The sequence below is a fragment of the Aspergillus aculeatinus genome, assembly GCF_003184765.1.
Source record: "Aspergillus aculeatinus CBS 121060 unplaced genomic scaffold BO66scaffold_22, whole genome shotgun sequence".
NCBI lineage: Eukaryota > Fungi > Ascomycota > Eurotiomycetes > Eurotiales > Aspergillaceae > Aspergillus > Aspergillus aculeatinus.
Genome location: NW_020291491.1, coordinates 147,735 through 171,538, shown reverse-complemented (window position 1 = coordinate 171,538; position 23,804 = coordinate 147,735). Strand labels below are relative to the sequence as shown.

At 53.1% G+C, this 23,804-nt stretch overlaps 9 protein-coding genes across 9 annotated transcripts; 1 reads left to right on the top strand and 8 right to left on the bottom strand.

Annotated features, from left to right (window-relative positions):
- Positions 1-568: 568 nt before the first annotated feature.
- On the bottom strand, positions 569-2,717 carry BO66DRAFT_450795 (glycosyl hydrolase family 79 C-terminal domain-containing protein). The gene is made up of 5 exons (XM_025651828.1): positions 2,415-2,717; positions 2,101-2,339; positions 1,898-2,038; positions 1,551-1,789; positions 569-1,495 (listed from the first exon to the last, which is right to left on the bottom strand). Exons 1-5 carry the CDS (start codon positions 2,624-2,626, stop codon positions 761-763), a joined length of 1,566 nt encoding a protein of 521 aa, XP_025504321.1. The 5' UTR covers positions 2,627-2,717; the 3' UTR covers positions 569-760.
- Positions 2,718-3,397: 680 nt separating this feature from the next.
- On the bottom strand, positions 3,398-4,989 carry BO66DRAFT_438125 (FAD-binding oxidoreductase; the record flags this gene model as incomplete). Its single annotated transcript, XM_025651036.1, has 4 exons — positions 3,398-3,635; positions 3,698-4,457; positions 4,538-4,748; positions 4,807-4,989. The coding sequence occupies 4 exons, from the start codon at positions 4,987-4,989 to the stop codon at positions 3,398-3,400; spliced, it is 1,392 nt and encodes a 463-aa protein (XP_025504320.1).
- A 1,697-nt stretch (positions 4,990-6,686) lies between these two features.
- Positions 6,687-7,539, bottom strand: BO66DRAFT_290302 (uncharacterized protein; the record flags this gene model as incomplete). Its single annotated transcript, XM_025643166.1, has 2 exons — positions 6,687-7,355; positions 7,414-7,539. Coding segments are annotated over 2 exons (795 nt in total), but the record flags the coding sequence as incomplete, so codon positions are not given.
- A 527-nt stretch (positions 7,540-8,066) lies between these two features.
- BO66DRAFT_438123 (bZIP transcription factor) lies at positions 8,067-9,599 on the bottom strand (the record flags this gene model as incomplete). Its single annotated transcript, XM_025651035.1, has 2 exons — positions 8,067-9,382; positions 9,476-9,599. The coding sequence occupies 2 exons, from the start codon at positions 9,597-9,599 to the stop codon at positions 8,067-8,069; spliced, it is 1,440 nt and encodes a 479-aa protein (XP_025504318.1).
- Positions 9,600-10,318: 719 nt separating this feature from the next.
- BO66DRAFT_82135 (intradiol ring-cleavage dioxygenase) lies at positions 10,319-11,711 on the bottom strand. Its single transcript, XM_025653625.1, has one exon. The coding sequence runs from the start codon at positions 11,515-11,517 to the stop codon at positions 10,459-10,461; it is 1,059 nt and encodes a 352-aa protein (XP_025504317.1). The 5' UTR covers positions 11,518-11,711; the 3' UTR covers positions 10,319-10,458.
- Positions 11,712-12,218: 507 nt separating this feature from the next.
- BO66DRAFT_82137 (uncharacterized protein) lies at positions 12,219-14,432 on the top strand. Its single transcript, XM_025653626.1, has 5 exons — positions 12,219-12,376; positions 12,464-12,567; positions 12,616-13,315; positions 13,362-14,077; positions 14,144-14,432. Exons 1-5 carry the CDS (start codon positions 12,302-12,304, stop codon positions 14,388-14,390), a joined length of 1,842 nt encoding a protein of 613 aa, XP_025504316.1. The 5' UTR covers positions 12,219-12,301; the 3' UTR covers positions 14,391-14,432.
- Positions 14,098-15,918, bottom strand: BO66DRAFT_82153 (NAD(P)-binding protein). Its single transcript, XM_025653627.1, has 2 exons — positions 15,704-15,918; positions 14,098-15,646 (listed from the first exon to the last, which is right to left on the bottom strand). The coding sequence occupies exons 1-2, from the start codon at positions 15,776-15,778 to the stop codon at positions 14,474-14,476; spliced, it is 1,248 nt and encodes a 415-aa protein (XP_025504315.1). The 5' UTR covers positions 15,779-15,918; the 3' UTR covers positions 14,098-14,473.
- A 126-nt stretch (positions 15,919-16,044) lies between these two features.
- BO66DRAFT_391674 (dicarboxylic amino acid permease agtA) lies at positions 16,045-18,079 on the bottom strand. The gene is made up of 5 exons (XM_025647309.1): positions 17,967-18,079; positions 17,850-17,907; positions 17,790-17,796; positions 17,576-17,736; positions 16,045-17,525 (listed from the first exon to the last, which is right to left on the bottom strand). Exons 1-5 carry the CDS (start codon positions 17,971-17,973, stop codon positions 16,211-16,213), a joined length of 1,548 nt encoding a protein of 515 aa, XP_025504314.1. The 5' UTR covers positions 17,974-18,079; the 3' UTR covers positions 16,045-16,210.
- An 820-nt stretch (positions 18,080-18,899) lies between these two features.
- Positions 18,900-21,499, bottom strand: BO66DRAFT_391672 (M14 family metallopeptidase). Its single transcript, XM_025647308.1, has 2 exons — positions 20,750-21,499; positions 18,900-20,684 (listed from the first exon to the last, which is right to left on the bottom strand). Exons 1-2 carry the CDS (start codon positions 21,140-21,142, stop codon positions 19,323-19,325), a joined length of 1,755 nt encoding a protein of 584 aa, XP_025504313.1. The 5' UTR covers positions 21,143-21,499; the 3' UTR covers positions 18,900-19,322.
- Positions 21,500-23,804: the final 2,305 nt, after the last annotated feature.

Genomic DNA, 23,804 nt, shown 5'->3' with positions numbered 1-23,804 from the left:
CCGCATGCCCATTCCGATTAATCAAGGGGGATTTACCACCTCTCATCTCACGCGCAGTGACTGTGGTGGAGAATAAATCCCCCGTGTACGAGCTGTTGCTGTGCTTCAATTGTAGCATCCGGTTCGGATGATGGCTTGAGATATGAGCACAGACCCCGGATCGCTTGCGCATAGTCAGAGAACGGCGTGTAGGCAAGTTCATTCCGGTCCTGTACTGCGTCGCTGCTGATGTTACACTGTCAACCTTTACGGGCTGAAGTGGTGGTGTGAGATCCGCCAAATCGGTGGAAGGGCCGAGAAGCGATCACGGAAGTTGAAAGGTGAAGATGAAGGTGCAAATGAAGCCGCGACGGTGGTCACGTGGTGAGCTGTTCAAGATGCCTGCTGCAACAGAAGTGAAGTTGCCTCCAAGGGTCTCTCGGTGTGCTTCCCTACCCTCCGCCGTTGGGTCGTTGGGTCCCCTCCTTGCTCAGAAGCATCCTTGCAACGGTAAGCACAAGTCCTCAATTCACTCTTGGAGCGACTCTTTACCACGATAATAACTAAAGATACGACGTGTCCAGAAAGAGAAGTCTGCTGTGAGACCTGATAAACACAATTGGGTGTTTCTTATGACTAAATTTCCCTCTGCATGATTACTGATTGACGCCTCCCATCTGCCAAGAGGTCTCTACCTACGCCTCTACCAGCAATACAATGGTTACACTTCCAAATTCCCCTCTCCTCGGCAGTTACTGGCCAATTTTCGCTCGATACCACGTCATCCTCGCTTGATCAACACAGCCTCCCCAGCTCCAACCCAGACCTTCCTCTGTTGCACCTTCTCATACTCCGCAATGCCGACGATTTCGCCCTGCGTGTTCACAGATTGACCCGCCAGCGTGATGTTGGCGGCCACGTCCACGCCCGGGTTGGTCAATCTCATCACCTTGGCATTTTCCCAGCCGGCCGCCGGCAACTCAAGAGCCGTGTATGGCCGCTGGGCCGCAGGGGAGGTGGAGTTCCACACCGACAGGCTGACCGCGACGAGCGACTCCAACTGGCCGTTGTCGTAAACAGCATAGGCGCCGAAGTCGGTGGTGTTGACCAGCACCTCGGTCTGCTTGTTGCCACCGGAGAAGACGTGGGCATTGAACAGGGCAGCATAATAGATGGGGAACACAGTGGGTGCCGTCTCGTTGAAAGTCACAGGCAGCCAGCTGGCGTAGGGGTATCGCGTGCCCATGTGGAAATGCACGCGTTCCACCCGCAGCGACGAGAGGTACAGCACGTAATCGACCGCCCAGACCGCCGCCGCCATTACGTCCGAGATGCCCCGCGCGCCCTGGCATGAGATTGAATTGGTCTCGCCCAAGACATACGGGATGCCTGATGCCGCGGTAACGTTTCCCAGGTAGTCGTGATACCACACCCGCGACAACACATTTGTCCGGTCGAAGATCGTCGTCGCGATCGTAGGGCCCACCCCGGTGTAGTCACAGGCGGCACCCATGTACTAAGATCCCGGTGGTCAGTTAACATTTTCAACCCAAGTATAAGGGACAGCTCACCTCATGGTCTGCCACGCTCTTCGCCCTATCCGCACGCATCCCGTCCGCTTCGGCATTCGCCACGTTCCAGTCCGTCGCCGCCGTGACATGGCGCGGAGCTTCAAAAGCACATCCCTGGAACAGCTGATCCGCATCATGCTGGGTCAGATTCTCGCTGATAGCCGATGCATACTCGTTCCATTGATCGACGTAGTCTTGGATTGTCCAGTTCGCCGGTCGTCGTTGGCCTCCGGCCCATGCTGCATATGCCGCCCCCACGTCAATCAATTAGTGAAGTGAATCATGGCGTTACCCAATCGAAAGAGGAAGAAGCAGAATTGTGGATGCGGAAAAGAGTTCAAACGCACAATCGACCTCATTTCCAATCTCGAATCCGTAAAACGCATCCCCAATGGCGTGATAGGCAGCGTGAGCCTCGAGAACACACTGCGCCAATCCATCACCCACATCGAACAGGGTTTCGTTCTCAGCATTGAAAAAGTTCAGTCCTGAAAGTCATCCACATCAGCATTATTCACCCTCCATCTGCATTCCGGTGGGGAGATGCTACCAAAGATATACTTAGAGCCAGCGGGGAATTGCCGAAAGGACTGCAGAAACGCCGGGCCAAAGTACGAGTGACGCGGCTGGCTGGAGGCAATGGAATCAAACGGATCAATCAACGCCTCTGTCTGGTCAGGATAGTAGACCGCCGAATTCTGCGTACTTCCGCCCACCCGGAAGATGGGAGCCTTGCCAGCAATATCTTTGAGGTTCTGGATGACCTGGCGCGAGAAGAGGTTGGGATGTCTGTCGTAACGATCCAGCTAAAGTTTAGTCCAACGCTTGCTAACTCCACCTTTCAGGATTGCAAGGGGGGCTTACGTATCATTCCCAGCGTAGTCCACAATATAGCAGAATTCAATGGAGAAGGAATGGTAGTCAGCATCATGCACGGGCTTCTCAGGGCGAGGAGACGAGGCAGGGGCCAGCGAAACTGTACTGGTCACATTGTACACTGTAGAAGCCATTGCCCAGCTTCCCAGGTGCAGGAGGTTACACAGCGTGAGTAACAGATATAGAGAGAAGACCTTCATAGTGAAGATTGTAGATAGGCGATAAGAGACACACGGCAGACAACAATAGTTTTGTCCCGACGAAGCATTGCATGCATCTGCGTATTTGTGTATCTACGTTTGATGGCCCTGCGTTCACTCGGTTGATCTCGTCCCGAGTGCAAACTCCAGTCGTTCTCTCAGCCGGCGGTTTTTCCTCCAATAACATCCCCCGTCCAGCTCCAAGCACAAGCCGGACCACATGATGGTCTGCGATGCTTGATTCCCCGCATTGTCGGCGTATGAAGATTATGTGAGATTTGGAGGACTCGATAGCCGATGCCTGTCACGATTGTGCCTGATGCCGACAATGACGCACGTGGGTTGTATTGTGGACGAGGCAGTCTGTAGATCAGTCCTCTTCTGACACGGAAGGCGTAGAGCATTGAATCTGAATATGGAGTCTGTAGAAAGAGCCGTTCAGCTCATACAAGGTATTCGTCAGCCTCTCTGTCTGGTAACAGTGGTGGGGGATGCTTGCTTGATTGATGGAGGAAAAGCGATCAAGATGGTGGAGGTAAAGGCACGAGGAGGGTCACGTGGCGTTCTGCGCAGTACCTATCCGTGTCAGAGACCTCAAGTTCGTACTTTCTGAATTAGCCACTATTCGTCCAATACCAATTTACAAATCAGAAATGTAATTGTCTTAGCTATAGTATACTTCCAACTAAGTCCCTTTCAGATAGACCAGAATCCGTCCGTCATCTTCACACTCCCCAGGCACCCGTCACAACAGGAGGCTTACCCGAACGCTCAATCGAGCAACTGCCGAGTAAAAGTCCCTTCAGGATCCCACTCTCGTTTCAAGCGCCGCAATTTCTCGAGTCGCGCTTTCCCGCGGTACCGTCTCTCGATGGGCCCAGTCCGGGTCCCATTTTGAAAGTCCACAAACCGCGACTCGGCCGGTCCACGTATGATGGCGATGCACTGTTCATTGTAGCTGTCTACCTTACCGCGGTTGGCCGCGTCTGTATGCCAGATCAAGTTGTTCCTAGTATCGACCCGGCAGAGTCAGCATTATCACTCAAGAGTCACCAGAAAGGAGACACGTACTGCCAGTAGCGAATATCATGCAGCGATTGAGCCGAATCCACATCAGGCGCCTTGGCATGCCTTGCATCCCATTGGAAATTGAACGCAGTATTGATTGCATCCGGGCACTCATCCACCATCCTCTTCCACACTGCAGTCGTCTTTGCAAAAGCATCAACATTGAACTCGTGCAGGCCCACCACGCCAAATTGCTTAAAGTCACCCTTTGCGCACAGGATCTCTCGCGCATCACTTGCATTCTGGATCGGCAACTCCCCTCCGGTCACCATCACTGGCTGCAGCTCGTACAGCGGTCCGAAGGGGATATGCGGATCCTCGTCACCCGTGTAACGCGCCGAAATAACCAGCGACGGGACGCGAGCCGGCGGAGGGGCCATGATCATCATCAAGCCAGCCGTCGCATGCTGTCCGTCCGCCATGAGTGGCTTCATCACGCGAGCGACCTCCGCCGCGCGATCCAGCGGGAAGACAAATGCTCCAACCCATATGAGGCCTGCCTGCTTTCGCAGCAAAGAGAGTGGATGGGCACGAACGGTCAGCTGGGTTACTAATCCGAAGAACTGGCCGGCACCGCGTAACGCCCACAAAAGATCCGGATTTTCGGTTTCCGTTACCTCCACTAGTGTTCCGCCGTCTGTAGCAGTGATGACCCGCGCCGAAATGATCTGATCAGAGCCGAAACCAGTGATGGAGGAGGTGATGGAAGCTCCTCCGCCGAGGAAGTACGGTATCGCGCCGACGGTGTTGCCGTTTCCGAGAGCTAGATGGATTCCACATCAGCATCAGCACTGAGTGAGAGAAACGCCTAGGGAAAATAGGCATTGTAACCGAGTAAGGTACCTGTAAATAGCCCTGCTTCCGCGAGGCGCAGGCCTACCTGTTTGGACAGAACCCCACCAACTAATGTGGCCGTTCTTGCTGCTTCATCTACCGTAACATGAGCGTAATTACTCAGATCAATGATGACGCCACCCTCGCCGATCGTAGACCAAGCACTGTGGCCTCCGCAAGTGGGTACAAACGGGATGGAGGAACGAAACGCCCATTGAACCTGCACCACATCAGCACATATTACCGAAGGCTCGGGCGTCTTGTTACCGGGGGCTTACAGTTCTGAGACAGTCTTCTTCGGTGCTTGGCAGAATAATCGCAGTCGGGGTTTGATGGTCAATATCAGTCCAGCGCCTCAGACGTTGGCAGAATTCAAAGGACTCAAGGTCTTGCAAAATCTTGCAGTCTTGGGCAACTGTGGCCTGCAGAGCTGGAAGCTGGGACAAAACATGAAGAGACATAATTGAGATGATGGTTGAGAGAAGAAAGTGCAAAAAAATGGGGCATGGGCAAAATCAAGTGAGAAGGCTACAACCGGCTTATGTATTCGAGGTGGGGTTGACGTGTTCAGGCGAACCGTGTGATGTAGTAAGCTGACTCTCCTATAGTACTTGCTTTGTATAGCTTCAAGTGGGTCTTTCCTCATACTGCTGATAGCGTCGTCCAATGCTTGAGAACCGAAAACGAGGCGTAGAATCGAGGGCGAGAGGGTAGCTGCTTCATATACCCAATGGCAGGACACAGATTATAGGAATTGCGAGATGATGAGTCGTGATACTGTGACCGAGCTGTAATGATCGTTTGCTGCACGCCGAACAAAATAGATGATCGAAGGAGGCTTCGCTGGTGATATATCACTGTCCCTATCGATCAGTCGCAGCTGTTAGCAAATTAGACTGGCCCCGGGTAAAGTCTTCCTTATATCAATGTAAGAATTGAGAAGGTGAAGAGATCTGAAACAACCACTACCAAAGTCATTCCCTTAAGTCAATTTGCCCTGGCACAAGGAGAATCCGAAGCAACTTGCCTGTAGAAACTGCAGCCATCAGCTTGCTACGCAGACTCAGAAGCAGCAGCCTTCGGTTTGGTCTCGAATGGTAAACCTTCTTGCAGCTGCATGCTTGACTCCGTCATGTCTTCCTGCGCGAGCAAATCTCGTAGCACAGCAAGACGGCACTTGGAGACTGTGAGATTCTGTCAAGGAGGCTTGAACGAGTGGTGAGAGACCGTGCTCGGAATAGGCTTTTCGAGTTTTGTAGTTCAGAACAAGCAACCGTAAGGACGCCGCAAAAATAGAAGCAGAAAACTGGTCAAGCGGGTCAAATATATATTGTCGCAGCTTAGTATGGAGACAATGTCCTGCAGACAGTGCCAGGAACTTTCATCGAAAGAATAAGCATGACTAGATAGTCCTCATTTGTAACGAGCCATGAGTCCAGCCGTGATGGCAACAAAGACGTGATATCTGAGAACTGCCAAGTGCAAGTTGTAACTATGACCTCCGCCCTGTTCGGCCGAAATACAAAGGCGGTATAGAGCACGGTGGGTCTTTCCCCCGCAGCTCGCATTCCCGAGAATGCACCGCACCGCCTTCCCGTCAAGGAAATCAAAACAAGACATATATTTTACAATCGGTATTCATCTGGCAACCACCAGGGCCTGTGGCGTACCTGGGAACACACTGGCTGATCGTAGAGGTAAACGCCCCAGGTCCTGCGTTCGAATCCCGGCCTTGGCACTTCCAGACGCTGGCTCTACCAATTTCGGGATTCACCGGTATGAAAACACCCGGGGATAAGAGGGGTTTTCGTAGCCCGCGATAGCGGGCGATCTTTTTTTTGGTGATTACTTCTGGAATTTATTTTATTTTATGTTATCTAGAAAGCAATGACTGGCATACTGGTGTTGACTAAATGGAACCTTTTGACAACAGCGCTGCTAAGATGGATGAGTGGTGTTCATCAGGTCAAGTTGGAGGAATTGGTTTCGGCAGCCTGGTCTCCCTGAGGCAGATGGCTGTGTTGATGTCCACACCATGGAGGTCCTCTACCTCTGTAACTGCCTCGCTCAGGTCTTTCTCATGATCAAGGTCGACACACGACGTTTCGTTGTAGACCCTTCTGTGTATCGGTCGGGGTGAGTCGCTGGGGATCCTGGAGCTGTCAGAGCCCCGTATGCGTCCTCGCCTTTTGAGAACAGCCCTCGCAAGTGCAATGCCGCTCGGTACATTGATAGAGATAACGGAGATAGCACTTTCGAGGACAGCCCAGTGAGCGTACTCCATCGTTGCACAGATCAACTTTGCGGACCCACACGGATCGCCTTGGGCTATCACGACGAGACGTATGATAGACATCACGACAACAGAATAGGCCATGAAGAAGGTAATGAGAACGACAAGGCGGCGACGTAAACTTCTTTTGAGGCGGATGATAAGCGGGACTGGGAGGAGGAGAACATAGAGGTCTATCAGGCAAGAGAGGCTCGCTGTCGATACGTACCAGGGGTAGAGCTGAAAACAGGTGCCCGGCAGCGTGGGATCCCATGCTTTTGCAATCGGTCGACACTGGAACACTGTACTTATCCAGACGGATACAAGCCAGCCCGCGACGAGAGAGCCCGCGACCCACAGGAGAATCCGGAAGACGCGATTATTCAAGCCGAAAACGCGGGCGTAGAAGAAGATGGCGGACAGTTTGGTGAAGCAGATGGCCCCGGTGAAGAAGAACAAAGACGTGAAGAGGTACGGAAACCCGACGCTGGGGTAGTAACGGAGGCCGATTCTGAGCCATAGGATTATGAGGGATAGATAAGGCACTTCGGACAGCTGTGCGCAACAAACAAATTAGTTGGTCTGCGTTGGACCATATGCCTAGACCTCATACAAGAGAGAGGATGGCAAAATGATCATCCCACCACCACTGTGGGTGTTCGGAGATGGATTTGCTCGTTATTCGAACGATAGTAGACAATGTCGTGAGCACGATGAAGACAATATTGAGCATGAGAAGCCTTGGTCTGGCGTCGGATGAACAAAGTGATAAATCTGCCATTATTGTAATTTGCATGCAGGATAAAACTGACTCCGACCAAAGTCATGCCAGCTGGTAAGCTGACCATCTTATAATAGACGGCCTAAATGAGTTCGAAGCTAGTGTCTACAATGTGCAGCACAGCCGCACGGGGCCCAGGTGCAATCCTGCAGCGGTCTGTGTAGCGTCTTCATGGAGTGCCCGGATAGTGACGGTCGCATCGGAGCATATATGAGCTGAGGAACATCCCTGATCCCGCAGGTCTTGAAGCTCCCGAATCTGACCTTGTGCGACCGGGTAGAAAGCCCAATTGACTGCGAACCTATCAAGGCAGTCATCTTTAGTGCTTGCGCCCACATGCTAAGGATGAGGCCACCGCCGTTGCACGAGCTCGCTAAAGGCAACTGTATCCAGATGATATCAAGCTATTGTCCCCTTTTGGCCCCTTTGCATTGTCAACTCACGATTCTTAATCCTCAGTCCGAGCTGCCTCTAAAATTGCATGGTCAGATCCCTAGGGTTGTGTAAAATAGCGGAGAGTCCTCTGGCGTCGAACCACTTTGATCAAAAACCTCCTCGTCCTCCCCCCTGAGTCCTCGCCACCACTCACTTTGCCGCACAAGTTCTCCATCTTCACCGCCCAGCAGTGCCCAATACTTCTTCAAAAACCAGACTTTGGCCTCCCAACTGCGGACATCCCACGGTGTGCCTGTTGGATGACGTCCAACCGAGTCTTGTCTGTCCCGTTTCCCCATACCGGCGCCTCCCCAGCAGACCAAGCCGGAAATTATATCATCTATGAACTCATCCTCATCCAGATCAGCCTGACGGAGCAATAGATTTCTTCGCAACGTTGGGAAAGGCAGAATGTCAATATAAGGGTGGTGCTCAATCATAATCTGTTCACGATTTGGCCGCAGGTCCGGCTTCAGGGTCTTGAATATTCTTTGTACAGTGCCGACCATGTTTGCCTTGACCAGGTCATCCGCGGAGGACGCGCTGGGCCGGTAGAACGGCGAAAACGACTCATCGGCACAAAGCATTGATTCGTTGACACCGATCTGTATTCCAAGAGTGTACAGTGCTGTCACGGTGCAGACTGGGTCAATGCGGATGTGGTTAGCATATGGATCCGCAGCTGGCGCACCGGCTTCAAGAGTGACGATACGAATTTCGCCAGAGCGAAACGGGTAGGGGCTTTGGGTCTGAACACGGATGTGAGATTTGGGGCAATGGCATTTGACGGCGATGATGCAGTTCGAAGCACCGGTGTTATCGCCATGATTGTCTGGGACGAGAAAGGACGGTTTGGATTGAGATTCAGTGCCCAATATGCTCAATGCTGATGCAGGCTTGTCTGATTGCGAGACACTAGTGGTAAAATCCCTTAAGCTGGGAGCAGACGAGAGATCATCGGAAAGCGAAGCCTCTACAGAAGCATGCCAGATGCTAGGTACAGACAGATTGTCCGACAATGGTGCATAGATCGTGGAGTCGAACTCCGCCAGCGATGATGAGGTACAATCGAGGTTAGTGACATATGTTGAAGGTTCCCACAAGGGAAGAGCTGCTGAAAAGTCTTCCAGTGAGGGGCATGGGTCTCTAGGGATCACCGCAGATGGAAAAGGAACTGGTATTCCCGGGGCTTCAGAGGCTGGAATTCCATTTGAAGCGATGTGGGGCAGAAAGGTCGAAGGTCCATGCGCTACGGCCGCTTCCGAGGCGTCAATCTCCACAGCTGCTGTTCTTTCAACCGCATGATTCTGCGCAGCCGACGCTGCGAGTGCCTCGAGGTTCTCTAGGCGTTTGCGAAGCTTCTCTCCTAAAAGAGAGACAGCAAATTAGTACTGACAAGATCAAGGATTTGTGTATAATCAGACACCAGGCGCCAAAGTCAGCAGTGATGTGCGCTTACTGTACTTCTTCTGAGCTTGAATGTTCTGTTGCCTCCTCTTCTCTGGGTCGCGGCGGACGGGCTTCCGTTTCGCACTTCCGGTACTGTCACTGGGCTCTGTGGAACCCCGGGTCTGCATCGGCATTGCGTATGTAATTAATCAGGGGCAGTCCTTGGAAGCGAGAGTATGAGGGGTTATCGTAGGGCGCTTGTTGTGAAATCGTCAGACGAGGTCTGAAGAAGCGGCGGCCAGACCATGGCTGATGTCAGCCATATCGCGCCTTTCCCGAATAGTGCTAGTGCCAATCCTTCCCTCTATGCATGTCCCTCACCCAATTCCAGTTGTTCCTCAATCCTATTCTGTCACGCGCAAATACACTCCGCTGGCACATTCCTCTTTCCATTTATTTTGGCCACTCTTGATCATGTAGCCTATTCTGTCACTCAATACTGGGATGGGGATATCCTTTCTGCAGCCATGTGAGCAGCTTCCACGGCTGCCGTCCCGACGGCCAATTGGCCATGACCTGCAATGCGACCGACCGACTCGTCCGCAGTTCAATCTATGGAGACAAATCGCCAGAACGTGCCTGTCATAGCTTGAAGCCCCGGTTCAAGCAAGCTGAGGCTCAGCTTATCCTTTCCTCTAAAATGGAGCTTTTGACACACTGCCCCACCCGGCGCGCGAATGAACGCACTCCTCTAAGAACGATAGCCCATTAAAACCGAGCGCTTGAACATTGCACTACACGCTAAGCTTCATTCGAGATTACGAGATGAACTCTCTCAGAAAGCTTCGATTGGATGACCAAAATCGAAGAAATAATTTTGGCTTCTGTGCTAACTAATTTCCAGTACGTAAGAAGTACATTGATCGAAGCAAAAAGCTCATCCCCATATCGCTTGAAGGTCAACATCTCTCACTGCCTTTGGTCGAAGGCAGGTGGATATTAACCGCCATAGTGAAGTTCCCCTTTCGGAGTTGTGCGAAATGATGTCAACTGTTACATGTCCACACCGCTGGAAGAGTCCTCGTTGATGACACCACCAGACGAGGTCAGAGTCGAAGCCCAAGTGGCGCTGGAGTCATGGCTTGCGGTAACGTTGATGCCAAGGGTAATCCAAGCCAAAATGCCATCCTCGATCGAATCACCCAACAAAGCATACTCAAAGAACGGGTCGGAGTCACTATCCTCAGTCTCAACTATGACCACGTGATCATCCGCATTCTCGGTGATAGCCACCGTGCTGGTGTTGTAGGGATGGGTAGCCTCAACCTGCGAGATCAGATCTTGGTCGAAGAACAACTGCCCGACGTGGGGAATGTGTCCCCCAGTCAGGGTGTTGTTGGGAAGGACCTGAGCGCCCACGTGGGCGATGACATGAACGTGAGTCGCGCGGCCTGAATAGTGTCCGGGAAAAACAGTCTTGAATCCAGCAACACCGTCCGCGTCGGTCTTCTGGATACCGCGGAGGAAAGTCTTGTCGAGGTTGGAGGCGTCGTTGCCGTTGCCGTTCATGCTGCTCTGGACTCCAGAGTAGATACCGGTGGAGTTGCAGTTCCAGACGTCCCAGTAGAGATCCTGGATGGGCTCGCAGGTGTTGATGTCGATGAATTGACCGTCCAGGATGATGGGGACGCCGGCTTCTCCATCCGAGATGTCGTGGCGGATAAGCTCACCCTTCACCCAGAAGGGACCGACTTCACCCTCCGGAGCGAGGATGCAGACTGGGTCTTTCGAAAACAGCTCTGACTCAGAAGTGTTGGGCGTCACTTGGAGGGAGGAGTGGTGCGAAGTGTTCACCACCTTCTCCGTATCGCGGAGGCCGAGGGAGCGCTTCTTGTACTTTTCGAACAAGGCTGCGCGACGGGAAGCAGCTCGTTCATGCACGCCTCGCTTCTCGAGCTGTCCAGCGCATTGGCTTAGGCTCCGGTGGGCATTGTGCAGGAACGCACGCTTGGAGACATCGGTGAAAGAGCTAGGCTCATGAGCACCAGGATGAGCAATGGCAAATCCGGCCAGCGAGATTGCAATGGCTTGCTTGAGCTGAAGAATCTGCATTTTGAATTGATTGAGACGAAGGGGTTCGAAGGACGATCAGAGTGTGGAATGGTTTCTGGAATTGAATCCCTCGAAGACCATGGACGTGACCTTTATATACTCTCGGACTCCGTGATTTAGGACTCCTGCAATCATTAATCCCAGTGTCCATGCAATGGACTTCACTGTCCGTCTTGTTGCTGCAGTACTCAATGCCGCTCCGCGGTCCCCATGAACGCGTCATCGTCGTCGTGGGCAATCTTGGCTGGTTGTTCTGAGTATGCTCTCACTGAGATGTAGCAGAACAGATAAAACCGATGAGAACACTATCAGTTGCAGGTCAGGGAGGCCCTGGCTGACGAAATGGGGGACTGTGATTGATGGCGGCATGTTAATCGAGAATTCGAGATGAAGCATCTGGGCGGGATGTGGATCCGGTGTCGGACTTGGCTCTTGGCAGCTTCCGCGTCTCGGGCCCTTTTCTCCACGATCGACACTTCCGCCTACCCTCTACAACTAGGCTGCATCCATGGATGTTTTCCCCCGCGTCGATCCCAGCTTGAAACCCTTGCAAGTATCGGCGCAAGCAATGCCGCTGAGTCATCCGCTTCCAAATCCAGTCAAGTCGACTTTTTTTAGTATACCTTCGTCTCTCCCCGCGGTCCAGGCAACACACAACTCCTGTCGGAATTGAGGTGCCGATGACTGAGCAGCCCGGAGTCATTCAGGGAATCTGTGTCGCCAGAATCAAAAACGTTGCAGTGGATCCATCAGATCCCTGGTTTGCTAATGATATCCCGCTAGCATGAATGGTCAATCTTCGTCTCAACGTGCTGGTGGTCGGGTCCGAAGTGCTTGTGATTTGTGCAGGCAGAGAAAGGTTAGTAATTGCGTTCATCTTGTGGTTACTCTGCATCAAGCGGATGCGGCATTAGCGCAATCAGGTGCTGACCCTAGGGTGTTTTAGATTCGCTGCGATAACGTCCAGCCTAGCTGTGAGACGTGTTGTCTTGCCGGCGTGCCGTGCACCTTCACAGATCAACCTGGCCTGTCCCGAAAAAGTCTTCGAGAGTAAGTACTGGCGCCAGCTCTATCTTCTAGCACTAATCGATATGGCAGTCAGCTCCAGGATGCCAGAGCGAGAATACGTGACCTAGAAGCGCAATTGGCCGTCCACCGGTCTTCGCCCCCCACGGACTGCAGCGAGCGAAGTAACTCCGATGGCATCTCAGAGAGCCCTTGGCTTTGCTTGATGACTCTGGACCACCTTCCAGACAGCTACGATCTAGACGCTTCTCTGGGAACATTTCAAGGAGAGATTTCTCATTGCGGAGTGGGGAAAGCCGGCTCCATTCAACGCTCGTCGATCTTCTCTACGGTCTATGAGAAGACCGGCTCTCCAATCGATCTCGACCATTTCCTTACCCAGGCGGCACAGTCTCTCAAATTCCAGGGCCTCCAGGAACGGACAGGTCCGAAACGGTCACTTTCACCGAAATGGCCTCCCACGCCTCTGGTCCAACACTCCATAAATCACTATTCCCGGAGCGGGCTCTATTCTATCTTTCCAGTTGCAAATGCTGATGCGTTGAGCGAATTGATTCAGGAGGGTATACTGGATCACCAAGATGGCACCGTTCCCGCAGCTAAGCTAGCATGTCTTTTTGCATTCACTGCGATGATGAGTGTAATGCATCGGCTCGATCCGGCTTTCGTCGATGCTGAACCCGATGCTTACATCCAGGCTGCATTGTGCCTCGTGCCCAGAGTCCTGATGGAGAAGCCCACAATTAGGAGCCTAGAGGCTATTGTCTTGATCGTATGCCACCTGGAGTCTTCAAGAGGAATGCGGCTGACTTGCGCAGATGGCTTACGTGATGCCGGGTGCTCAAGTTGAACAAGGTCAAATGCTACTATCTCTAGCTACTCGAATGATTTTGAGCCTCGGCGGCCATCGATATTCCGTCATCCACGAACCAGAAGGGAGACACCTCCGGGCTCTCTTCTGGTTCTGCTACGGTGCAGATAAGAACATGGTCATTCGCTACAACTGCTCGCCGCATTTCATCGACGTGGATTGCGAACTGCAGATCCCGGACAACTATGTCTTGTCATCCTCCGACCACCAATTCTTCTCGCGGCCACTTTCAAACGACGAACTCCTCTTTCCCTCTGACATCCGACTCTCTCTCCTCAAATCCAAGGTTTATCATCTGCTCTACTCCGATCATGCTCGAGCTCAGCCTGAGGCGCGTCGCCTGCAATACATCCGCGAACTGGATCAGGAGCTCACCGACCTCAAGGCCACATTCCCGGTCAGCTGCTGGCCGGACCTCTTCGCCACGGAGACGGCACCCAACTACACCTTCCACGACCTGAGTCTACGGGGGGTATGCCTCCATCTGGAGTTCTATTTTCTTGTTGGCAAGATCCACGGGGCGAGCGGCGCTGTCGGCAGCAGCAGGAGTAACTCCAGCTGGTCGATTCTGCCATCCAGTGCCGAGCTCTTCCATCAAGAATCCCGGTCAATTCTTGTCTACATTTGTCGGACGCGGGAGTTCCTCAACTGGCATACTTTCTGGTACGTTACGTGCTTTCATCCTCGCTCTTTTGTCTGTATATACCCTACTAATGTTGAATGACCAAGGATCTACGCCCAGTTCCTCCTTACCGGCGTCTTCTCGCTCTTCAAGTTCCTCATCACCTACCCCACGGCGCCGTCATACGCGAACGATATCCAACTGCTGCAAACCGTGGTGGATATTTTTGTAGGATTGGACAAGAAGGAGTCGTCAGGCATGAGGGGGCGCTTTCCGCCGTTCTATTTCACCGTGTGCCTGGTCAAGCGGTTGATGTTTCTGGCAAGACAGGCTGCCGCGAGGGCTGCCGTATGACATTAGTCACTCAACGTAGTCAGTAGCAACAAAAACCTCCATATATAATAATCAAAGATACTGTAGTCACGCCACGCCACTCCCTAATTCCCGTTCAACTCCCGAGCCAACTCCCTATACGACCCCGACCGAATATCCTCCAACACCCCCGGCCCCGAAGGCACCCACCCCAACACCCTCCTGGCCTTGTCCCCGGACGCGCGATTCTCCGTCCCCAAGAACCTCGCCACCATCTCGCCCAGCTTCTCCCTGGCCTCCGCCTCCGTCAAATCCACCACCCGCACCCCCAGCACCTCCGCCAACGCCCCAAACATCTCGGAAAACGTCACCCTCGTCTCGGCACTCGCATTAAACGTCTCCCCGGCCCCACCCCTCCCGACCGCCAACAAGAATAAACCAGCAGCATCATCCACATGCACCGTCGTCGTACACTTCCCCCCTCCGCCCACCGTCACAAACGACCCCGTCCCCCGCGCCTGCCGCATAAACGCCCCCAGCCCACTCCCGCCCCGCCCGTACACAAACGGCGCCAGCCGCACACTCATCGCCCGGAACCCGTGCCGCTCCCCCAGCGCAAGCACATACGCGTCCGTCTTCGACCGCGTGTTGATCGGGTTCGCGTCCACCGGCGACGTCTCGTCGGTCTCCTGTCCCTCCGGGTGCGGCGCATACAGCAGCGTCCCCGATGCTAGGGCGAGGGGTTTGTTGGACCCCGCCAGCCCGGCGGCGATGGCGTCCAGCGCGGCGACGTCCTCCGGGAGGCCGAGCTCGTCGTACGAGGCGCTTTGGCCGAAGGTGTAGGCGGTCGCGAGGCAGATCACGGCGTCCGCGGCGCGCGATTCCGTTGTGATGGTGGAGTGGGAGCGCAGGTCGCCGCGGATGGGGGTCGCGCCGTGGGTGGCCAGGTGCGTGTCGGTTTGTGGGGTGCGCGAGAGGGCCCGGATGGTCGTGAAGTTGTGGGGGGGCTGCGTGGCGAGATGCAGGAGTTGGGTGCCGATGTAGCCGCTGCCGCCGAGGAGGAAGAGGGTTTTTTGTGCGGGCATTTCCGGGGGTTGGGGGGGTGTGGTTGTTGGATAGGAGATTGCGGGGTGGGTTTGGTGGTGGTGGTGGTGGTGGTTGTTTGGCGGTGTCGTTGGGTTGGGTTGTGTTATGTTGTGTTTGAAGATTGGTGGTGGTTGTATAGTAATTGCCGGTTTGCTTTGGGGGTAGTCTTTGTTTGAATCCTCGGATTGGTGGTGGCGGTGGTGGTGATGTTCCTAGGTTGGATGGATTAGATTTAATGCAATCCTGAGGAGAGACACAGGCTTATATACCTCATTGCATAGCCAGTATACTTCGTGAATAGTGGCGCAGTGGTGGAGCGGGCAGTGGAGCGGGTAGTGGAGCATTGGAGCTGAGAGAATTGACCAGCGGGGTTAGCCGGCGATTAGAAGCAGCAAACCACCGTCGGATGTTGGGAGCTGCTCATTATTTGGGGGCCGCGTCTGAAACGGAAGCGGGTTTGGCTAGTAGGCACACACCATCTCCCCGTCGGAGTCTGCAGCTGCAGCCCGCCGGGTCGGAGTTATTCCCCTCGGTCCCACAACAGCCTGAACTACGTATGTGTGTCTTGCATTGCCAATTCATCTGCCAATTACTTGGACTTCACAATTCTCGGAAATAGGCGGGGATAACGATTTGCTACTGCACTATGTACTAGTCATGCAAATTCTTCCATCTAGACTACTCCAGAACTCTCATTACTATCCCCTAGGTAGAAACAAATGTCGTAGCTCATTACCCCATGTTGCTCCTCCACATATGACTGACTACTCCCCCACCTAAAACAACCACGCCACAAACTTCCGATAGAACCAACTCGCCCCCTGGTGCTGCTCCTCCATCATCGCCTTCCGCCTCAAATACTCCCGCTCCTCCGCATCCACCTGATCCTTCCCGCTCCACAGATCCGCCTGGTACGGATCCACCCCGGAGCATCGCGTCACTAGCTTGTACCCGCCGATCAGGCACAGATACAGCGGGATGCCCAGGTACGCCGTGATGAAGGTCTTATAGTTGAAGTTGCCCCACTTCTTGTTGTGCGTGAACACGTCGAAGCTCTTCGTCAGGCAGATCAGGATGCAAAACGCCAATGCGGCGTAGGATCCGTACACCCCGAATGGAGCGCGGTACGCCAGGTCGCTGACGGGCACGTTCTGGGCCTTGCGCGCCCGCACGAAGTAGATGTGCGTGATCAGCAGCGAGACCCAGGTCAGCAGTCCGAAAATCGTGACGAGGTCGACGAAGTAGCCGAACACCACTTTGGAGTCGGAGGAAACGTTCATGTACGCGATGCACGCGATTGCCGCGCACACCCCCAGTGCGTAGATCGGCACACCGCGCCGGTCGGTCTTGGCCAGAAACTTAGGGGCCTTGTTCTCCTTGGCCAGCCCGTAGATGGTACGGGTAGCGATATAGAGATCCGAGTTGGCAGCGGAGAAGACAAACAGCAAGATGCAGGCGTTGAGAATGTGCGGGAGGACAGGAATACCAGCGAGCACGATGGCAACCACAAACGGCGACGCGGCGGCCGAGGAGGATTGCTTCGTGGCGAAGATGAGCTCGTCCGAGTCGTACGGGACCAAAGTGCCGACGAGCAGCACACTGAGGATATAGAACACCACGATGCGGTAGAAGGTCAGTTTGATGGCCTTGGGGATGGTCTTGCGGGGGTTCTCCGCTTCGCCAACCGTCACACCCACCAGCTCGGTACCCAGATAGGCGAACGTGGCAGAGACCATAGTCGCCCAGAAGGCGTAAAACCGACCGGCTGGTCCGTCGTCAATGTAGGTGTTGAATGCACCGGGGTTCTTCCAGTAGCGGAACCCTTTGCGGTCGTGGTCCGGGCCGCCCCCGAGCATGAGGATGAAAGACAGCAGTATCAACCCCAGAATCACAACAACCTTAAAGGACGAGAGCCAGAACTCGAACTCGCCAAAGAAGCGCACTCCGAAGTAGTTGATCGAGACGATCAAAACGAGGAATATGGTGATCCATACGCCCGGATTGACTCGTTCTTTGTCGATCCAGTAGGATATGACAAGTGCGCCTGCGGTGAGTTGGTTGGGGGTGACGATGATGTATTTGAACCAGTACCTGCTTGCTGTCAGTGGAACGGACACAGGTAGAACTTAAACTCAACGTACGTATAGCCCATAGCAAAGCCCAGTGCCGGGTCACAGAATCGAACAGCATAACCAGTAAAGCCCGAAGACAACGGCAGCCAGGCAGCCATCTCTCCCAGACCACACATCACCATGTAGACAACAAGACCGACAATAGAGTAAGAGATGAGGATAGAGGCCGGCTAGATGCGCGTCAGATGTTAATCTGTGATATTCGGAGCAAGCAGTCACCTACACCAGCTCTGAGGGAAATGTCAGCTCACTCTCCGTACACAGCTTTCGGGAAGGAACTTACTTTGCAAGGGCAGATCCTGTTCCGATGATGAGACCTGTTCCAATGGCCCCGCCGATCGCTAGAGACCCCGGATTAGTTTCCCAATGGCATGTGCAGCCGGACAGAACAGGGTCGCACCGATCATGGTGATGTGGCGGGCCTTGAGAGCACGATGGAGCTCATTGTCACCAGGAGCTTGGATTGTGCTCTCTTCCGCCGTGAGTACATCGGTCGCATAGCCCTCTTTGAAGAGGGGCTCCTCTCTGTAGCCCATCTGGGGAGATAGCTGAAGTGCAGACCGTGAGCTATTGGGTTAGTCGTGAACAGGAGGAAGAAACAAGAGGTTGGAAAAGGATGAGAAAAGAAGAAAGAGAGAGATGGAAAAGGTCGAGCAGGGGGGGGGGAAGGTGAGAAAAAGAAAATAACGCGGCGACTGTTAGGAACTAGGCTGATCTTCAGGCCGGGGGAGGTAACATTGGAAGGTGGGATATGATATGATATGACATCTGACTGCCCGTAGTTAGCCCGTATTGGACAGCCGATGATAGGCGTCGGCCCCTGTTTCCTCTTCCCTCTCCGCGGCTCATCCCATCCACGAGGCACTGCACCAAAGTAAGTAAGCACTTCCTCTCTTTGCATTATCGCAACCATTCACTGGTGGGTGTGGTCTGGACCCGAGGCGGATGCCTTGGCACTTTGCATGCTGGCTGCATTTGGAGGAATTGATATATTGCCGATTGTGCGCATTTCTGTACAGTCACCGAACGTGAGGATATTTATTGATAGATTCATGTGGAAGATTTCTCTCTCCTCCCGTCAACCACGGCTCTCTGTCAGGCTTTAATCACACCCCGCGGGGAACGGGCTTGGCAGGATTGGCATTACCCAATGCATTGCCTCTGCTTATCCCGCCAAGCACCGCTTATCGCCATCCGCCGCCGCCGCTTATCATTGCACCTGTTCACAATACTACACAGTAGTTATCCCGCCCACACAGCCCATTACTCATCTCACCCACTAATCGTCTCCCAATTTCGCCCCCCCGCCCCTCTCCCCTCTCCCCTCTATCAGTGTAACCTGACCAAACTCTCTGACTTCCTGGTAAATTGGAGCGATAGCCAGCTTGGCACCCAAGAAACTTTATCATGGCCAAGACACGAGGGCAAGACTTCGCACGGATTCGGTGCCTATGACAGTAGGCGATCGTCACGGCCGCACCTGTCCATAGCATTACTCAAGTGAACCAGAAGATGACCATGGTGAAAACAGTGAAACATAGTGATAAAGTCATCTCGGTCAGATATCAACAGTCATAGATTGTACCGAAAGATTAAAAAAAAAATATACACCGGTTCCTGGTTCATCCCATGCTGCCAAACAAACATCATTAGTCATAGTCGTAGAATCATCGTCCCAAGCCATCAGCTAGGTATCGTCCCCGGGTGGAGAAAGAAACAAATCGCAAGTGCAGACTTTTCTGTAAAGTCAACTCGATCACCGACGGAACTCGAACGAATGTTGTTCCGTCCAATCCACCACCTCCCATTCCTCTGGTTCGTCTGAGTCAGTGTCGTGGGCCGTGGCCTCGTCATCGACTACAGACAGGTGGTCTCCAGTAATAGACTTAAAATCATCCTCCGACGTAGCAACCACTCCGGTGTCTTCCATCTCGGCTTCCCAGTCGACTTCGAAGGCATTCCCCTTGAGAAGGAAAGATCCCAACTTCAGGGCCACATTGTAGATTTCTTTCCCGGTGGGAATGATATGCTCCGCGGGAAGCAAAAAGCCATAGCTACCACGGTCGCGGAGCTTGATCTGATAAGAATAGGTCGCGTGTAGCTGGTGGTAGAACCAGTCAAGAGCGCTACCACCCGAGGATCCACCGATGGGGAAGAAGCGTCCACTATCCGGCGCTCGCGTGGTGACCGTGCCTTCACACGCCGATGAGACATCATAGATCTCATGCGTGGCATACCGAATGACCTTGGCCAGCCCGAGGCCAAGCTCTTCCAAGCTTTCCAAGGTAGGTGGGACAGACGAACACGAGTACGAAAAAGGATACAGAATCTGCTGCGAATAGGAATGCAGATCCACAAAGCTGACAATCTCGGCGTTGTTATTTTGCGTTTCATTGAGAGCCCATTGAGCCAGCTGCTGTGCTTCCAACCCCTCGAATGGCTCGTCTCCCGCATAATTCTCGGAGCAGGGGTTGGAGCGCGTCCGCTCGCCGTCCCATTGGAAATCCCAGGTCCGATCGAGATCCAGCCCAGGACAGAACCGCAGACTGGTCTGTTGGCGATTCTTGCGCCAGAGACGATCCGTCTCCCAGGTGTATACGTAGCCGTCGGGATTGAGCGTGGGCACTAAGACCCAGTCAAAGTCCTCCAGCAGCCGGGTGACCGCCTTGGACTTACCGTACTTGGTGATCAGGTTGTAGGCAACGTAGTTCACTGTCGAGGTGCTGATCCATTCACGAGCATGACTCCCCCCGACGAGGAGGATGGTCTTGCGCGGCGTGGGGCTCTTGTCACGATTGCTGCCTACACCCAGTCGGAGTGCGGGAATTTCTCGGCCCTCATAGGATATTCCCACGTTGGTCATCTGCGCATGGGAAGGAAACATCGAAGCCATCAGACGCATCCAGGGCACAATGACGCCGAGGGGTTGGTATTCGTGGAAAAAGACATCGCCGAGTTGCGTGGCTTGCCGACCTGAGGGGATATAACCCGACTGGCCATGCAGCCCCACCGGTCTGCGACTCGGGTAAGAGGCATAAATCCTGTGTGCTAGATCATCGATCAAGGGGGTGTAGGCAGTGTAGAGGGAGGCGGGTAATAAGCCGAGAAGTGAGGGGATCTAGGCGCCGCAAGCGTTATCAGCGTCGGTGCATGTTATCAGTAATCAATCAGTCGGAGACTTACCACTTCCTGGGCCAAACGGATATCGACAAATTGGGGCGTCGACGCCCAGACGTCAAGGAACAAGATATCAGATGCTTGAGCCAGTGCTTCCGCTTGATCCTCGTTGCGCAAGGTGAACCGTAGAACCACATCGCTGCCGTATCGCGCCAGAGCCTGAGGAGGCGGGGAGTGTCCGCGCAGTGAACTGCTGGCGGACTTTGGTATACTCCATATAGACTCAATGACCCAGTCTCGAAACCGAGTCCATGGCCTTCGGGTATCGGGTGGCTGGCAGGATAGAATTTGAACGGGCTCGATCGGCGGCGGTGGAGTGATGCTGGAGCCTGCGGGGACGGCGGAGACCAGGGCGACCGTTGCGACCAGCAGGAGGACTAGAAACAGAAAATAGCGCATGGCGAATGCTAGGTGCATCACGGAAAATGTACGAGTGACCTTGGTTGCACATCAATTCCCCAGACGAATGTCTGGCGGAATACTCGAGTGATAGCAAGGTTGATTGCAGTGAAGTGAGAAGAAAAGAAAGTTGAAGAGCCGAGGGTGTGAGAATGACGGCAACGGCGAGGCTGAGCTTTCCGCCTCAGGCATCAGGGACACGAGGTCGCACCGTGGGTCTAGCCGATCATTTTAATTGTGATAGGCATCGATATCAAAATGTCACTTTTAAGCTTGACTATCATTTACAATTGGAGACTCGTGCATCTCCCTGGTTTTCATTAGGTTGTTCCACTCACATGCCTTGGAAGGAAATATAAATCCGCCTTCCAAACATTAGGCAGCCTCAAAGACTGTACTCTGATTACACTCTGGTTACAAGATAATTGTTCTTCTGGCATTTCAAACGTCGGATAACGAAGTATAAGAACCCAGATACTGAGGTGGGCCATAAAGAAATACCCAAGCGTGTGAATTGAGCCATTGTGTCGAGCTGTCCATTAGCAAACAACGGATTAGTACGCCTGGATCCTCATCATCGGCTGCCAGATTCTCTATCGACTCCGCTGACTCTGACTGGCAGGGCCGGCCACTAATCCCAACTCGACTAGACCGACCCGGAAGGTCATTTTGAGCTAGCCTTTTACAGAAAGGTGCCCTCTTGCATGGCAGTGCTCTTGCTCTCATACTTCACGTTGCAGACTTGGACTGCGCTGAGCGGAAAACAGCTCGATGTTTTTATACGAAGAGAGTCGCTTTCTAGCTCTGACTCCAGCGCTTCTTGTCAAGAAAAGGACGATGTCACTGATAGCCAGCATCACATTTCCTCTATCACCGTCGCTTCTCCTTGACACGAACCGGAACTCGAAAGATCGCGTACCTCGCATTCTCCTTGCTCAGCTTCCCGGCTGACATGTCACAAACTCATCGCAGGACTACCCTGCAACACTCATATCATGGAATAACGTGGTCTCGTTCTTTTTCGCAGCGCTCTTCCTGTGCGGTGAAGTACAAAAGGAAATCAAGAAATTTCAGAAATCCCTTGCCTTCGGTGAAAGAAGATAGAAAGCATCCTAATGGCGGTGGAGGGCATTTTCATGGAGTTTCCCCTGACCGTGCAGATTTGCTGCGGCCAGTCGCGGCCTGCATGCACCACCCATGGAGAAATCAAATCGTTTCTTCTAGAACAGGTTTAAGAAGACCTTATCAATAGACGATAGCTCGACGGCCCAGGCACATCGAACATTTTGTCGATGGCTTACCTTTGACGGTTCAGATATTGGATACTGCGTTTGTGGGTACGCGTCGCTTGCGATATTTGCAGTTATATATCCCCGTAACGGCAGCGGCCGGCATCGATCTTACACCAGACACTCTCAAAACCCATGATATTTCCTTGTTCGAAATGCGACGGTCGCTTTATTTTATCTTGCGATGCACATTGAATTAATTTGTGAATGGAATACGATAGGATGGCCGCATTCAGAAAGCATTGGGTCTAGCCCCCACGAAACATTGATCTTGACAGGTGAGCGGTATTTATGTCTTACGTATTGTTAGCCCTTGTCAATGACAAACCAAAACCCCGAGATGAGTTCTTGCCAAGCCTAACGCTTGACACCATCTCGCATGCGGAAGCCGGAGGAGGCCGAACAGATGAACGGGTTGACTTTATATAAATTACATTGCAGAGCCAACCCTTCAGGACCGATATGAAGGGGACGAATTTGGTGTGGTGGTTCGGTTCCTTTCGTGGCCCTTGGTTCGAGAGGAAGGGGCGGCTGGCCAGGCCCTACCTCCCTAGTAGCCATCCACTTCCCCAAGTATCCTATGAGTAAACCCATTTGCGGTTGAGAGGGAGAAGGGAAGGGGGTCCGCAATTGCCCAATTGGAATGTGCCGGTACAACGTCTCTCCAAGGCTCTAATGACCATGCTGATTCTTGACATGAGTGGATGGTGGGGAGAGTGAGCGGAGAGTGTGGATAATCACCCTTGCCCATGCCCACCAAGTGGCCTTGTTCTCTCGTTAAGTCTTGGGAAAAAGTCTCTGAGTGAAGGGGACACAAGGGGAAAAGGGACAGATGACGACAGTTGGGGCGCTTGACGTGGCCAGAACATCGATCACGTGAGTGGGTATAGGTTTGGGCCTTGCGGATTGCGTGTGCTGTACGGAGTACTGTACGGAATACGCTATGTACTGTACATCCTCCTCCACATTACAGTTTTGTGCACAGTGCCAGGTTACAAGTATTGAAATGCTAAACGTTCAGCTCTTACTCATTTTGTTGTCTATATTTAGTCAGCAATTGATTGAAAATGAAGATTGATTAATTTCTCTCAAGTTTAAATTTGGCTGCATTGAATCCCTCGAAATAGCCCATGTTTAAGGAAGAAAGGGAAGAAAAGGGGCCAAGAGCATCATCCTGGCCAGGGGAGAAACTAGGGTCGAGCGCAATCTCTACCAGATCCATCCATGCACCCGCGTCTCTCTATATTTGGATGGGGTATACAAGCACTGTATCAGAGAAACGCACGCCAGAACTGTCAGGGTCGCTGGCCCATTGATAAAGATAGAAACAATGTTGGGACCACGGACAGTTTCACCCGTGCTTCCAGATGAGA

What these genes read in the sequence shown, in the direction of transcription:
- BO66DRAFT_391674 (XM_025647309.1), bottom strand. An exon ending in GGCTTTGCTATGGGCTATAC is followed by an intron (nt 17,526 to 17,575) that starts GTACGTTGAGTT and finishes GACAGCAAGCAG; the next exon opens with GTACTGGTTCAAATACATCA.
- BO66DRAFT_450795 (XM_025651828.1), bottom strand. Translation starts at nt 2,626, where the DNA reads ATGAAGGTCTTCTCTCTATATCTGTTACTCACGCTGTGTAACCTCCTG. An exon ending in TGGCTCTAAGTATATCTTTG is followed by an intron (nt 2,039 to 2,100) that starts GTAGCATCTCCC and finishes GATGACTTTCAG; the next exon opens with GACTGAACTTTTTCAATGCT. An exon ending in GATTGGAAATGAGGTCGATT is followed by an intron (nt 1,790 to 1,897) that starts GTGCGTTTGAAC and finishes CGGCATATGCAG; the next exon opens with CATGGGCCGGAGGCCAACGA.
- BO66DRAFT_82153 (XM_025653627.1), bottom strand. Translation starts at nt 15,778, where the DNA reads ATGCTCCACTACCCGCTCCACTGCCCGCTCCACCACTGCGCCACTATT. An exon ending in TATACTGGCTATGCAATGAG is followed by an intron (nt 15,647 to 15,703) that starts GTATATAAGCCT and finishes CATCCAACCTAG; the next exon opens with GAACATCACCACCACCGCCA.
- BO66DRAFT_82135 (XM_025653625.1), bottom strand. Translation starts at nt 11,517, where the DNA reads ATGCAGATTCTTCAGCTCAAGCAAGCCATTGCAATCTCGCTGGCCGGA.
- BO66DRAFT_82137 (XM_025653626.1), top strand. Translation starts at nt 12,302, where the DNA reads ATGAATGGTCAATCTTCGTCTCAACGTGCTGGTGGTCGGGTCCGAAGT. An exon ending in ATTTGTGCAGGCAGAGAAAG is followed by an intron (nt 12,377 to 12,463) that starts GTTAGTAATTGC and finishes AGGGTGTTTTAG; the next exon opens with ATTCGCTGCGATAACGTCCA. An exon ending in CTCAACTGGCATACTTTCTG is followed by an intron (nt 14,078 to 14,143) that starts GTACGTTACGTG and finishes TGAATGACCAAG; the next exon opens with GATCTACGCCCAGTTCCTCC.
- BO66DRAFT_391672 (XM_025647308.1), bottom strand. Translation starts at nt 21,142, where the DNA reads ATGCGCTATTTTCTGTTTCTAGTCCTCCTGCTGGTCGCAACGGTCGCC. An exon ending in TCCGTTTGGCCCAGGAAGTG is followed by an intron (nt 20,685 to 20,749) that starts GTAAGTCTCCGA and finishes TGCGGCGCCTAG; the next exon opens with ATCCCCTCACTTCTCGGCTT.